Genomic DNA, 14367 nt, shown 5'->3' with positions numbered 1-14367 from the left:
GGGCAAATATAAAGTCCGCTATGGCGTCAGTAGTGTTTGAATATCTGATGTTATTAACGTTTCTATTTATTGTGATTCCTCCAAAATCTTCTGTCAACACTTCCTTCAAGACTGCCTCAGATTAAATTTGGGACAAAAGAGGATATTATAAACAACTTTCAAGATCTTTCATGAATGAGGTCATTGGTCAGTTTTGACACCTGTTATCTAATTGCAGCAAGGGGTAGTGATTGTGTGAAGATCATTGTGGTGTCAAAGAATCTCTCTTAGATTTTCATGCTTGAGATAGACAAAGATCTCTTCCTAATTTATAAAACAGTTGTAAACATCCACATTACCATTCTTGGACCACTGAACCGAAAACTTAACGAGAAACATTACTCACATGTGCCAATACAATTTCAAAAACTGAACTGACTGACTTATAAATTCAGGTATGTATGGTCTGCAGGAAAATTAGACATCAAACTAACCATAAATTCTGAGACAAGCTAAACATTTTTCGGACTGATATGAATGGTGGTTACAACCAACCACATAGAATCACCCATAAGCTATATACTTTATTGAATAATGGTGTTAGATGTTATCACCTGTAGATTCACATACTGTCATTATTTTGAAATTTTAGCAAGAGCTACATCTGGATCGGTGATACTACATACCTTTTGATGTTTCGGAGCATGTTTGACTGGTCAGTAATTGTTAATATCTTTCTTACAGCCTTTCTTCTAAAGGAGTCTGTCAGGAGCACAAATCAGTATGTCGGTAAATATCTCATGTGGTGAGCTAAGACATTATTACCACTGCCCAGTGTGAGACTTATTGTCACCATGTGGTGTTGCAGACACATGATCAGCAATTAAGGTATATCAGCGAAGAAGGATGCTTGGGGAATCATTCTACATCTTCATCTGCATGACTACTCTGCAGTTCACACTTAAGTGTGTGGCATATGGTTCATAGGATCACTTTCACACTGTTTCTCAGCTGTTTCACAATCGAACAGCACACGAGAAAAATGAACACCTAAATATTTATGTGTGAACTCTGATTTCTCATATTTTATTACGATTGTCATTTCTCCCTGTGTAGGTGTGGCTCAACAAAATATTTGCACATTCAGTGGAGAAAGTTGGTGATTGAAATTTCGTGAAATGATCTCACCAAAACGAAGAACATCTTTGTTTTAATGACTGCCTTGCCACCTTGCATATCATACCTATGACACACTCCCCTTTATTTCGTGACAATAAAAAACAAGCTGATCTTCTTTATGTGTGAACTCTGATTTCTCATATTTTATTACGATTGTCATTTCTCCCTGTGTAGGTGTGGCTCAACAAAATATTTGCACATTCAGTGGAGAAAGTTGGTGATTGAAATTTCGTGAAATGATCTCACCAAAACGAAGAACATCTTTGTTTTAATGACTGCCTTGCCACCTTGCATATCATATCTATGACACACTCCCCTTTATTTCGTGACAATAAAAAACAAGCTGATCTTCTTTGAATTGTGCAGAAGGACAGACAAGCATGATGCACGTAGTTTCTTTAGCAGATTTGTTGCATCTGCTACATGTTCTGTGCCTTCCCTAAAACGTTTGCAGTGGGATGGTTCCTGTTTATATAGTTCGAAATTGTAATCTCTAGGTATTTAGTTGAATCAGCAACCTTCAAATTCGTGTGATTTGTCCTGTAACCGAAACTGAAAGGATTTCTTTAAATACTTGACTGGTGGACAACACACATTTTATTGTTTAGGGTCAATTATAACTTTTCATGGTGTACATATATCTAAACTACCTCATTACACTTACTTGGGGAAAGCCAGGTATTTCTTCTTTCTATTCCAGTGAATTATTACGAATTGTGACGTTACTGGTAGCAAACCACGAATCCAACTGAGAGGATACTTGAAAATCACGCAATATGATGAGAGGCTGTTTGTATGGAACACTGTCAAGAACCTTCTGGAAATCTAGAAACATGAAATGATTTAAGACTTCCTAACTATAAAACTCATCACTTCCTGTATGTGAAGACCATGGATCAAGGTCATGTGCCCCCCAGTCATAAGAATTAAGTTTATTGTTACACCAGGCCAATAGTCATATCTAGATATGCCATCATCTAAGCATACTGCTGCTCAAAGCATGCAACATGCCATAGATGCAGGATGATGTAAACAATTTGCTATTGGGAACATATACCTAAGCTTTCATGAGACCTGTCGTGGTGATCAATAGCACCATGAAAATTGTGAACTGCATCTATGTCATCGTGGGCGACCCACATCACTTGTGGCACTTGAGTACGTAGATCATGTTCTCTATTAGAAAAGCTCAAGTTTTATGGTACTGATGGATATAAACACACCTGCTTTGAATAATACTAGACAAGTACAGCGCAAAACGTTATGGTGAATAATTCAAATAGTGTTGGAAAGGTAGAAAATATTTGTGAGTAGAGAGAAATCACAAAGAGAGTCCCACACATTACAACTTCACAAGAACAGTGAGATCCATACCTACAATACTAGAGAGAAAAATGACCTTTATTACCCATTATTAAACCTGTGGGTGGCTAAGAAAAGAGCTCAATATGTAGCAACACAAACCATTTGTCCAATAACATAAACTATATCACAGATAGCAAAGCAAATTATAAAATTAATCCAGTGGTATAATTGCATCATTATTTTCAATAATACTAACAATGTTGAAAACTGTCCACATTAACCTCATTCTTTTCGTTTAGACATTATTATAAATTCTAGATATTTGGGTTGATCTAAAATTTTACAATCTATAAATAAATGATTATTTTTATTCTGTTTTAACCATACCAGAGCTAAAGGATAATTATCAATCATTAATGTTGTTTTACCACAGCCACTTGGTGCAATTATATCATATCCACTAGAATTTGGTAAAAGTTTACTATGTTAATTTTTTTATTTCTTTCATGGAATTCTAATTTTTGGTTCCCAATCAGTTTACATACAATTGAACAATTTTTGTTGATATAAAATCAGCTACTTATTTCAATTAAAAGGTAATTATCAGTTCTCAAAAACGATTATCAGTTTCTACAGGAGGTAGTTACAAAAATGTGGCAGTAGTTGGTTTTATTACAACCTTTTAAACCTGAAATGTTAATGGAAAAAGCAATAAACTGTATTGTGATGGAGAATCTATAATTATTTCTATTGGTCAATACAACTTAAAAAGTTTAGAAAAAATTATAAAAAGATGATATTTTAAACAGAGTTATCATTGACAATAAACTTACATTTCACATAGATGTGAGAGATAGTATTAGGGAAGTTCAAGGCTTTACAATGAAATTATTTAAGCTAATAAAAAACCATCACCAATAACTTACTGAAATTTGTTCAGTTCCAGTTAAGAAATAGAAAATTTAATTTAGCTGATGGGATGTTTGTAGAAAAAGATAAATATTTTCATCAAGAAACTTCTCTTAAATGTAATTAAAAAATTATTGTTCCTGTAATTTATGAACCAATATACCCTTTATTTGTTCCAATTCATGATATACAAATTCAGGATTTGGAACTAAATATTAGTAATGAGAATGGTATCTTGTTCGATTTTTATGGTGCTACTGCAACAGTTAATTTAGAAATGAAGTAGTCGCAGATTACAATCTGCTTTAGTTGACACTCACAGATTATTTTCTTTTAATAAATTTTATTAAAATTATTTAAATTACATAATTTATAAGTTTAAATTTGAAGTTTAATAAATTTTAACCTTTCTGTATGAACAAAATTGAGAACCATCAACTTTATTCTTTTCCAGTCAATGGAGAGTCCAAAAATAATGTGTTTAAAAGGACACAGAAATTAATATAAATATTGGTGATGGATGGGATCCTGTTACTCATGCCAATTTACATGTAAGTTTTCAAATTATAGGTAGTCATGGTGTAGATTACCCTACAAATGTTGGTAAACTTAATAAAAATTAATTGATAACTATTTTTGAGAATTATTTGCTTTTGTACCTATAAAAAAAAGGAAACCAAATTATAGCAATAATAGAACATCTTTATTCTTCATTTGTTTTTGTGTGATCAACTTCATCTCTTGCTGATGAAATAGCTATGGGAGAAAGTATACACAATAATTGTAAATTGAAAAACAAATAATTAAGTTCCTTAGCCTTTAGAAATATGAGAGATTTTTTAAAAAATTATAAGGAAATAATCTGGGAGAGAGATCTTGTTATATGTTTTACTTATGCATGAGTTCAAATTATGCTATTTTTTGATGATCCGATTAAATCAATTATGGAGTCAAAATAAAAGATACTTAGCGAAAATATAGTAAAATTGTTATTGAAAATATGGAAATTCCAGTTCCTATTGCTAAATATAAACCAAAATATGAACTTGCATTAGAGAAAGAAAGATACAAAATCGTAAAATACCAGTAGTTTCCCATGAATTACAATCTATAGAAATCACTGGTTTGTGCACTAAAAATAATTTTGAATTAGATAAAAGAAATTGTTTTAATTCATTACAGTCTGATATGTCTCGTCAGTTTTTTTTAAAACAAGGAAAAATTATCGGTTAGTTAATTCATCATTATTTGATAGTGTTAAAGTAAAAAATAATTATCAAAAAAATAGGGGAAATGAAATTTTCCTCAAGAAATCTTAAATTTATATCTACCATATAAATTTTCAAAAGCATATAATTCATTTTCTAGTTTTAAAAAAGTCACGCAATTAAAACACAATTTTAATACAATAAATATAGTTTTATTACAGATTATCATATTAATGTTATAAATATAAATTCAATAAAATTGTTATAGCATTACAAAAAACTACTATGAAGTTATGCACTACTTTTAACGATACTTAAGATTATATGTTTTTTATGGAAAAAAGAATTTAATTTATGATATTCAGCATCGAATATTAACTGATAATTTCTGAATTAAGAGAAAAATTTTTGGTTTTCATGTGGGAAAAATGATGTATAAACATATATCTAATCTTTTATTATTTTTCGGTAAATTTAATATTCTTTTCAGTCATAGAAAAGAGAGAGTCTCTTCTCAAATATCTACATCCATGTTCTCATAATTTTAAAGATCATGATGTTCACCTCTATAAAGCTGTTTGTTATTAAAATACCATTATTATGTTTAGAACTTCACAGATGTTCTATAATAATAGAATGTTTAAAACAATTTTTGCAAATATCACATTTAACTTGTTATTCTCTGGGTTATTCAACAAGAATGTTGTGTCAACTTTAAATTTAGCACATGCATTAGTCAGATTTTATTTGTCCTAATTTACAAGATAAAAAATTATTAGATTATTAATAATGAAAAACAGAGTTTAAGAAACTTTTATTGGGTCTGTGTTTTAATGCTTACAGTTTTTAAATTTTTTATATAAGTTGAATCATTTCTTAAGAAGTTCAAGAAGTCTATATCTGTCAATAAAATTAAAGAGTTAGAATAAAATCTGTAAATAACATGACTGGTTGTGAATATTTAAATACTTCATATGGGCAGAAAATTTGTATTGAGTTTAATAAAGAGTCTAAAATTAATTGGCTAAACAAATAATTAAATTTATTAATGGACTTGGTTTTAATTATCTTGAAGAAGGTCATATGAAACTAAAATATAAAGGAATGAAAAAATATGAAGATAGTGAGCTTTACGATATAGAATTTACTTGATGAATTCAATGAGTATTATGTAGAAATATGATATAGAATTTTTAAACTGAAATTTTATATCACACTAGCGATGGGTGGGTAATTTTATATATTTGTTAATCAAAAACATAAAGAATAATTTGCAATTGTTGAAATCAGTTAAATAACCAAATAAAAAACTTAATCAAATTTTTCATGTGAAAGCATTTTATTATTTACGATATGCATTTCAAAATGTATGATGTAATTGATGTTCAATTATTTTTTCTTGTTATTTGGTTAAAATTTGTCATTTAATGATTACAGTATTCAGATACCTAAAAAATAAATATGGTTAAAATTTGTGATTTAATTGCTTTTCGGCAAAAGTGTGCTCGTAATGCCATTTTGCATTTGCCTTACATGTAGTGAACGACTGATTTTGGCACATATAAAATAGGTACGATTTATCCATCATAGATTTTCAGGTAGGTAAATAACAAGAAGTTTACAGCCTTCTATACCTGCTACTTCAAGTGCACCTATATTAATGTCAGAGGTTTAGTGTCAGTTTGCAAGTTTAAATGGCAATACCTGTGATTTTCTAATATTAACCTCGGAAACTTGCTCCTGGAAATAAGTAGTTATTTGATTTAGCCCCTTAGTTGCAACAAGTGTTAACTCATCTTTTTGCTTACCGACAAATAACAGTGAGGAATCATCTGCATAGGGTACCTACTGGGAGCTGAGAAGTTACTGTATCATTTATGTACACAAGGAAGTGCAAATGGCCAAAACGGAGCTAATTCATTCCACCTTTCTTGAGTGTTTCATATCTAGACTGAATATTTATAACCTGATCATTGATTTGTTTATGTTAATTTTGTACACTGCTTACAGTTTACTAGGTATATCGTTCACAAATGATCTTTGGAATTATTTTAATTCTTGAAGTAAAGCAAAAAAAACAGTGTTTCTTTAGTTGATTTGTAGAATATCTTCAAAATCATCAAATGAAGTTTTCTGGAACGTGTAGGTATGTCTGCTCTATAACTACGTTCACAAGTACACTGGGTCCTACAAACTGACTTATCAGTTACACTGGTCCAGATGTTAAGGAAGAACCCCACTTGGCGATGAGATAGAACAATTGCATATGGGTTTTCATATGCTCATATGTGCTCATTGTGGAACTTCGTCTTGCATTAAGTCCCTGCAGGCAGAAAAACATTCTAGTGTCTATCACGAATTTGAAAGCTATAACTCAAAGCCCAAGGATTTGTAGACACATGTTGTAATGAACTTTTTTTACTCTCTATGTTTGCGCAATACATACTTAACACTACAGTAGCCCATTGTTGAAACGGCCAGTATAACACATCATCTTTCTTCTTACATTCTAGATCGTTTATTACGCTGTGGTAGAGCCATTTAGCATAGCATTATTGTTTCAGCATTATTAAGAAGTTTATAATATAATTCAGAAAGAATTAGTACAGTGATAGACAACACTGATATCGAAACAGACTTTGAACTCAATGGGTTCCATGCACTTTGATATATGGTGTTTTAGAGTTAATATATCTGTAATGATCATCATTGTAACTATAGTAAAAGTAATCTAAAGCTTGTTGGTGATAGTGTGGAACATAAAATACTTCTGCAAAAATAACTATGTTATGGATTATTCGAAAAGGCAGATTATTTATAGAAATAAAAACAGGAAAATGTGTGTCATTCGTATTTTCATCGCACTGAACATGGTTATCTGTGCTTTCTGCAGTGAGGTAAGGTGTTCTGCAGAGATACAGGGAATATCGACCTACATTCGTCCACTTACAATGTTACAAAAAGCAAATTTTGCTATCTTTGTAGATGGTCCATGAATAGGAACAAAAATTAGTACTAATTTTTCTACAGAAGATGTAGTTGATACTGAGCGAAGTGGCGCAGTGGCTAGCACACTGGACTCGCAATCGGGAGGACGACGGTTCAATCCCGCGTCTGGCCTTCCTGATGTAGGTATTCTGTGATTTCCCTAAATCGCTTGATGCAAATGCTGGGATGGTTCCTTAAAGGGCAGAGCCGACTTCCTTCCCCCACCTTCCCTAATCCGATGAGACCAATGACCTCGCTGTCTGGTCTCCTCCCCGTAGCAATCCAAATGTTTCAAAATTTTTGTGTATATTTTAAGTTTTGACACTGTCCTATAAATCAGTTTGGTACGTTTCAAGGATGCCATGCATTGTGAGTATAATCTATTTTAACAATGGGATACAAGGTGTAAAAATTGATTAGTTTTGGTGCTACAAAAAATGGCAATCTCAAGTGATAACTCGTCAGACTAGGCGTATCTCCTTTGAAAACTGGTTGCTCTATAGCCTACACCATTAATACGTATTCTGCAAGTTTTCAATGGGTCAAATATCAAATTAATAAACTCCAAAAACATTTAGAAACATGAAAAATAGGGAAGATTGATTACACATCAAAATAACGGCCGGACAGTAAAACTTAAATATTTTACAAAGATTTTTTAGGAGATTTCACTTTTAATTTCGGTTCTTAAATAGCATTCATCTATCGTGAAAATGCCGCTACCATTCAATTGCTCTTAGTATCTAGTTTGTATGTCGTTTCTTAGAATCTGTTACCAGGACATAATTTAGTCCAACATTCTCAACTCGAGACTTCCGATCTTAACTTTCTTTCTAAAGTCGATTTTGCAATTCAAATATATCGAAAACCCATCAAATGACAGCTATGGTATAGCTGACTGGTTTCGTATAAATGCATTAGACCTCTTTGGTTTAGCCTGTGTAGTGTTTTGTTTGTTGTGCACATGTTTTTTTCAAAAAATTGTATACACTATAAACAAGGGGTTTAGTTTAAAATGGACTATATTAGACCTTTAGAACTGCAGCAATTGTTGGAGTACTTTTCTAAAAATACGTACCGTGCAAGGGAATCGGATCCGAAGGTGAGAAAGTTTAGTTTTCTTCTACTCAAACTGGCTGTGTTTGTTGTCGTATTTCAAAAATCTGGTAATTATAGAGAGCTATGCAGTTTTTTGTGGTTTTTGAGATGGAGCCAACAGAATCGTACCGTAAAGTGCGAGTGTATATGTAGCTTAAGATGTATTTTTTCGTGGTAGGCATTATTTTTGTGTCCTGTGTGTGAAACAGTATGGTTCCCTTAAGTTTCTGCATTGTGTACTTGATGGTTTTGTTTGTTATTTCGGAAGATAGGGGAGGATGCAGATATGACCGGCATCTGATAGTACTGGTAAAGGGAATAACAGAATTAGTTGGGGAGCACCAACCCGGTTATCCCTATTCTTATTGTGACAGAAAAATACTTTACAATGCATTGAAATTATATTAGGAGATAAAGACGTGGAAACTATGTGTCTGCCATTTTTATTAACACACAATTATTTGTACACGTATTGAGAGAGACTTCAAGAGGGTTTGAGCAGAATGTCACAAATGCACATAAACACCATTTTCGTGATTCTTAACACACAGCCTTTGCCATTCTCAACACGTGGTCTTTGGAGTAAAAATAAATAAATAAAGTTCAACTCGTAAAAACGCTTTTAATAAACTCATGATATGTCAACGTACAATTTTATTTGGGTACGTGATGTGTCAATAGTTGTTTTTCTTAGGACGAAAGTAGTCGCATTTAGTATGGTTTGGATATGCAGGATTTCGTTGTACCTTTAGCCTAGTAAATTTCATAGACGAAAAAATTAGTAGTGTACAAATGTCGCTAGATTAGTGATAACTAGGTACATGCTACATGATGGACAATTGTCCCCTAGTGTTTTTTCGTGTATCTTTCTTTTACCCTTTTTCCTTATATATTCAGTCTTTTCTCCCACCTCACCCCCCCTTCTTTTCCTCCCTCTGACTTTCTCAGTACCACAGAACACTTTTTCAATAGTTGCATTAACTGGTTTACATTTGTGATATATATGTATTTGTGTATGTGTGTAAATGTACAAATGCATGGTTATGCCTTACTATAATGTACCGTTATGAGTGACACATACATGGCAATTAATAGTATTGAACCATTTTTGGGTTAGAGTATGGTGTTGGACAGAGTGACGTCTTGGTTGTGGTGACAGACTTATCTGTAGTACATCAAACGTTTAGGCTAAGTTTAAAAGTGACAGTTTGTTTGGGAGTTGTTGGAGCCAACGAATATTAATTCCAAATAAATATTGTGGTAACAAAACACTAGCCTACTGCCATTTGCAATCCCCTAGCCAGCCACTGTGGCTGAGCAGTTCTAGGCACTTCAGTCCGGAACCACGCGGGTGCTACGCTTGCAGGTTCGCATCCTGCCTTGGGCATGGATGTGTGTGATGTCCTTAGGCTAGTTAGGCTTAAGTAGTTCTAAGTCTAGGGGACTGATTACCTCAGATGTTAAGTCTCATAGTGCTTAAAACCATTTTTTGCAATCCCCTGTCCATTTTGCTGACCAATGTCATGATTGTTTGCTTCCCAATTCAAGCTTGGATATTTCCCTCCACTTCGTCCCTTTCATTGTCTATGCGTGGACATCTTTGCATTTTTGAGGTAGTTGAATTCTTAGAATTAAGTGGTTGTGATATTGTGCAAATTGGCAAACAAGCAATGCATGTTTAGTTGATCAGCATTGTAGAAGCCAGAAGTTAAATGCTCAGTCCCACATGGGATTTTACAGTAATGGTTGATAGAAATTTATTGCTTTGAGAGTGATGAAAATGTTTGTATCACATTGAAGTGTATGAAATCAGTTTATGGATGGACCTATCTTTGTTTTGTAACTACACTGTATGTCTTCATTGGTGTGGGCAGTGGTGATTTAATAAGAGATTGTGCACAGCAATAGTTCATTCTGTTGCAGCCTTGTCTGCTGGACTGGCCACAGACTTGATGGAGTTGTCAGATGGAGATAAATCCATTGTGTGACCATTGTGACACCTCCTTACCGTCAGTGTGTTTGCGGTCACCAATGAGACAGAAAATGCTAGATTCTGTGTAGGGGAACCTGGAAAAAATGGAAAGAAAAAATAGAAAGATACTGTGTAGGAGAAAATTTTATAACTTGGGTCTTCACGCACAGTGTGGTAGTAGACTTCGTGTATCACAGTGCTGTTGAGCATTAATTGTTTCACCACATCAGATTGATTGTGCCATAAAATGTTCTATCTATATTTGATCTCATGGGCTTACACAAAAAATATGCTGCAGCTTGCAGTCACAAATAAAGAGGGCAGAAGGAATGAGAATCTGTCAGTCAATTAGTTGAACATTTAGAAAGATGCTCATTGAACATATGGAGTTCTTATAGAGTCTTTGTGTTGTTTTCAGGTATTGCCATTGTCTAGAATATGATTTAAGTTACCTCATTGCTGATATTTCTGATTGTTTGGGTCAGCCATACGCAGTTTTTGAACTGCTTTGTTTTAGCAGCATAATTAAACCTGTATGAATGTCATACTTATATTAAGGCCACTGGAAGTTTTCTCACAGCATTCAAATTATGTGACATGAAAAGTAAATTAATAAAATATGTTCAGAAAATAAAACTTATCCCATAGCCTGAAATATATATTTATATTTTACTTTATTGTTGTAAGTGTTGTGATGTAGACATAATGACTGGAAGGGAGGCCAACAGATGAGGGCTAATTACACTTGGTATTGATGATTATTTAAGTTAAATGTGTACTGACCCTGAATGTTTGCATTTTACATCAGGTGAGATGCCTCAGTAATATAGATCTGTGTGGAGCTGTGGTTAATACATTGTATTGCTGTTTGGCAGGGGAAGTCCTCATATTTACATCTGGCCACCCTGATAATAGGTTTTTCCGTAATTGACCTAAATCACTAAGAGTAAATTATTTCTAGCTCTTTTACTCCCTAGAATGAAAGGATGTAAAAGGCCCATTATATGACACGAGACATTCACGTTTTATGCGCATGCACAACTAGATCATGTCCTCAAGTTGTTGTTGTTCTTTTTTTTTTTTTTTTTTTTTTTTTCTCTCTTCTCTCTCCAGTATCCTTACTTGTATTTTTTGCATCAATGGCTGTATCTATATACACATTTTATTGCTGTGTTACAAAATGCAGAAACTTGAGTTTTAAGTTCTTCCCCACCCAAAACACACCTATTCCTGTGGAGGCCCTATAATTTGTTGCCTTTTATTTTGATAATGTTTTGATATTTGTGTTATTAGTTACATAACCCATGAGCCAATTTACAAGACTAGTCAGTCACCATATTGAAATGTCATTGGTCTATTGGCATGGTATTATGTCATCCGCTAATCCTCGTGTACTCTATGTGTTTAGGATAAGATTTTAAAAATCTATTTGTAGCGTAGCTGTAGCAGTATTGCTAGATTCAGTGGTTGTTGAGTCCCACTTGTAGAATATCGTCTGTCTGAGGTGTTCTCAGAGCTAAAGTCCACTTGTCCACTGTGACACAGTGTATGGAATGTTAGAGATCATCAGCTTCTCGCCAGTGCTTTGACATTTTTACACCAATATTCTTTCCTGTTATGATCTGAAACTGAATCTAGTGTCTATACATAAACTTTCATTAGAACACCTTACCCATTCTTTTAATAGTGCTTTATGACATGCACAGTTTTTGCAATTAATTGTTTTTTTTACCTGAAATGTCTTTAGTGCTAAACAATTTTTCTTAAAGATTCTCTTTATTTCTGTTGCTAGCACTGAGAGGCAAATAGAAATTGATGGCATATTAACACCAAAATTTAATTTATTCTACATGTAGTTTACAAAATAGAGGGTTTAACAAATTAGAGACAAGTGAATACTTCAACTCACATGGAGGCTTACCTTATGGAGTCCTCAGATTGTATATGGTAGAAACCATAGAAGACTTTTAGTAGTAACATATCTTTAAAACTATCATCTGCACAGTATTGTAGCTCTAGGATTTTTCTTTTTTTTTTTTTAATTTCATTTATGCATCACAACATGGAAGAGAATTAGATGGAATTGTCACATTATTTAGTACATGATATTGCCATTTTTGCCTCCAGAGGGCATGCTGCTGTACTGTACAGTTAAATCATGATGGCATTCTGTCAGGAAAATATTCTACAGGTGAAGTTGTCCCCCATGCGGATCTTAGGACAGGAACTACTCAGGAGGATGTTGTCATCAAGAAGAACAAAACTGTCATTTTGCAGTTTGGAGCATGGAATGCTAGATCTCTTAGTCATGTACGCACATAAAAAAAAAGTTTTGCATTGCTTTGGTTCCCAGAACTCCTGGAGATATATGTTGACTCTGTATATTGTATCACAGACACAGTCCCTTTGACTATTCAGAGATGTCACTAAACCCGCCCAAAGATGTAAAAAACCAGGCATAAGCAGCGCCTATTAGACCGAGGGGGTCCAGCAGCTGATCAGTTCCAGTAATTCTACCAGGAAGGAGGTACACAGCTCGTGTTGTCTGTAGTTCAACCATGGCTAGACAGCCAATACCATGGTTTGATCGCATCTGCAATGTTACTTTGTGCCAGGAAGGGCTCTCAACAAGGGAAGTGTCCATGCGTCTCAGAGTGAACCAAAGTGATGTTGTTCAGACATGGAGGAGATACAGAGAGACAGGAACTGTCAATGTCATGCCTCGCTCAGGCCGCCCAAGGACTACTACTGCAGTGGATGAGGGTCGACAGAAGCGTGTGATCCCACGCGTCGGCTTTGACCCGTGACATAAGGGTGTTGTCGTGTGTGACGTCATGACGGCACGTCATGACAGTTTGTGAGTGTGGTATGTTTGTAGATGTCGTCGTGTTGTGGTTTGTTGTGCTCTCTGGTGGTATGTTCAGGGTTTTCGTTTGTGTGGTGTAATGGACTCAGTTTGCTTTTGCTCATTATCCAGAATTGTTCGAGTGTCGGCTTGTTTGTAGTGGAATTCGTTTCAGTGAGTTAACGATTTTGTGTGAAGGTTAATTTAGTGTTGTTTGCTATACATCGTCAGGTAATTTTAGTAAAATTAATCGGTTGTTGTTTTTGTTCAGGAATGGATATAACGGATAAAATTAACAGTGCGCAGGTCAAGGGAAGTGTTCGATCCCAATGTGTGGCTGTGTATGTTGATATTGGTATCGGGAGATGTTTTTGAGCTATATAGGCCATGGGAAGTGTTTGATCCTAATTTATGGGATCGGGAGCTGCTGTTGAGCTATATAGGTCAAGGGATGTGTCCGATTCCAGATGATATTGTGTTTAGTGGTATTTGGGGAGTTTTGTGATGTTGGTTTTTTTCGTCGTTTTGTATGGGGGTGGGTGTCTAAATTTGTTTATATTTAGTTCGCCCCCACCCAAAAACACCCCATTTCCCGCACTTGTCCCGTTAGTGGCATTAGGCTTCTTGTGGAAAGTGTCTGTGTTTGTTTTTCGATGTATTTTCGTGCTCATAATGTGTACGTACCGACTTTATATGCGCCATATTGGAATCGTGGTTTATGGTAGTTTCCGCCATATTTGTGACGTCATGGGTCAAAGCAGACAGGCGGGATCGGACGCTTCCGTATTTCCGTGGATGACCGCTACCTAGGGATTATGGCTCAGAGGAACCCTGACAGCAATGACACCATGTTGAATAATGCTTTTCATGCAGCCACAGACCAT

The 14367-nt window shown here is 34.4% G+C and overlaps 1 protein-coding gene across 1 annotated transcript in view; it reads left to right on the top strand.

Annotated features, from left to right (window-relative positions):
• Positions 1-8510: 8510 nt before the first annotated feature.
• LOC126248180 (myotubularin-related protein 14) overlaps positions 8511-14367 on the top strand; it is a 133722-nt gene continuing 127865 nt past the window's right edge. The window contains exon 1 of the mRNA XM_049948954.1: positions 8511-8670. Within this exon, the coding sequence (XP_049804911.1) occupies positions 8584-8670 (87 nt within the window). The 5' untranslated portion in view covers positions 8511-8583. The remainder of the gene's footprint in view (positions 8671-14367) is intronic.

The sequence above is a fragment of the Schistocerca nitens genome, chromosome 3 (assembly GCF_023898315.1).
Source record: "Schistocerca nitens isolate TAMUIC-IGC-003100 chromosome 3, iqSchNite1.1, whole genome shotgun sequence".
Taxonomy (NCBI): Eukaryota; Metazoa; Arthropoda; class Insecta; order Orthoptera; family Acrididae; genus Schistocerca; species Schistocerca nitens.
The sequence above is the reverse complement of the archived record's forward strand: the minus strand, read 5'-3'. Positions and strand labels throughout refer to the sequence as shown.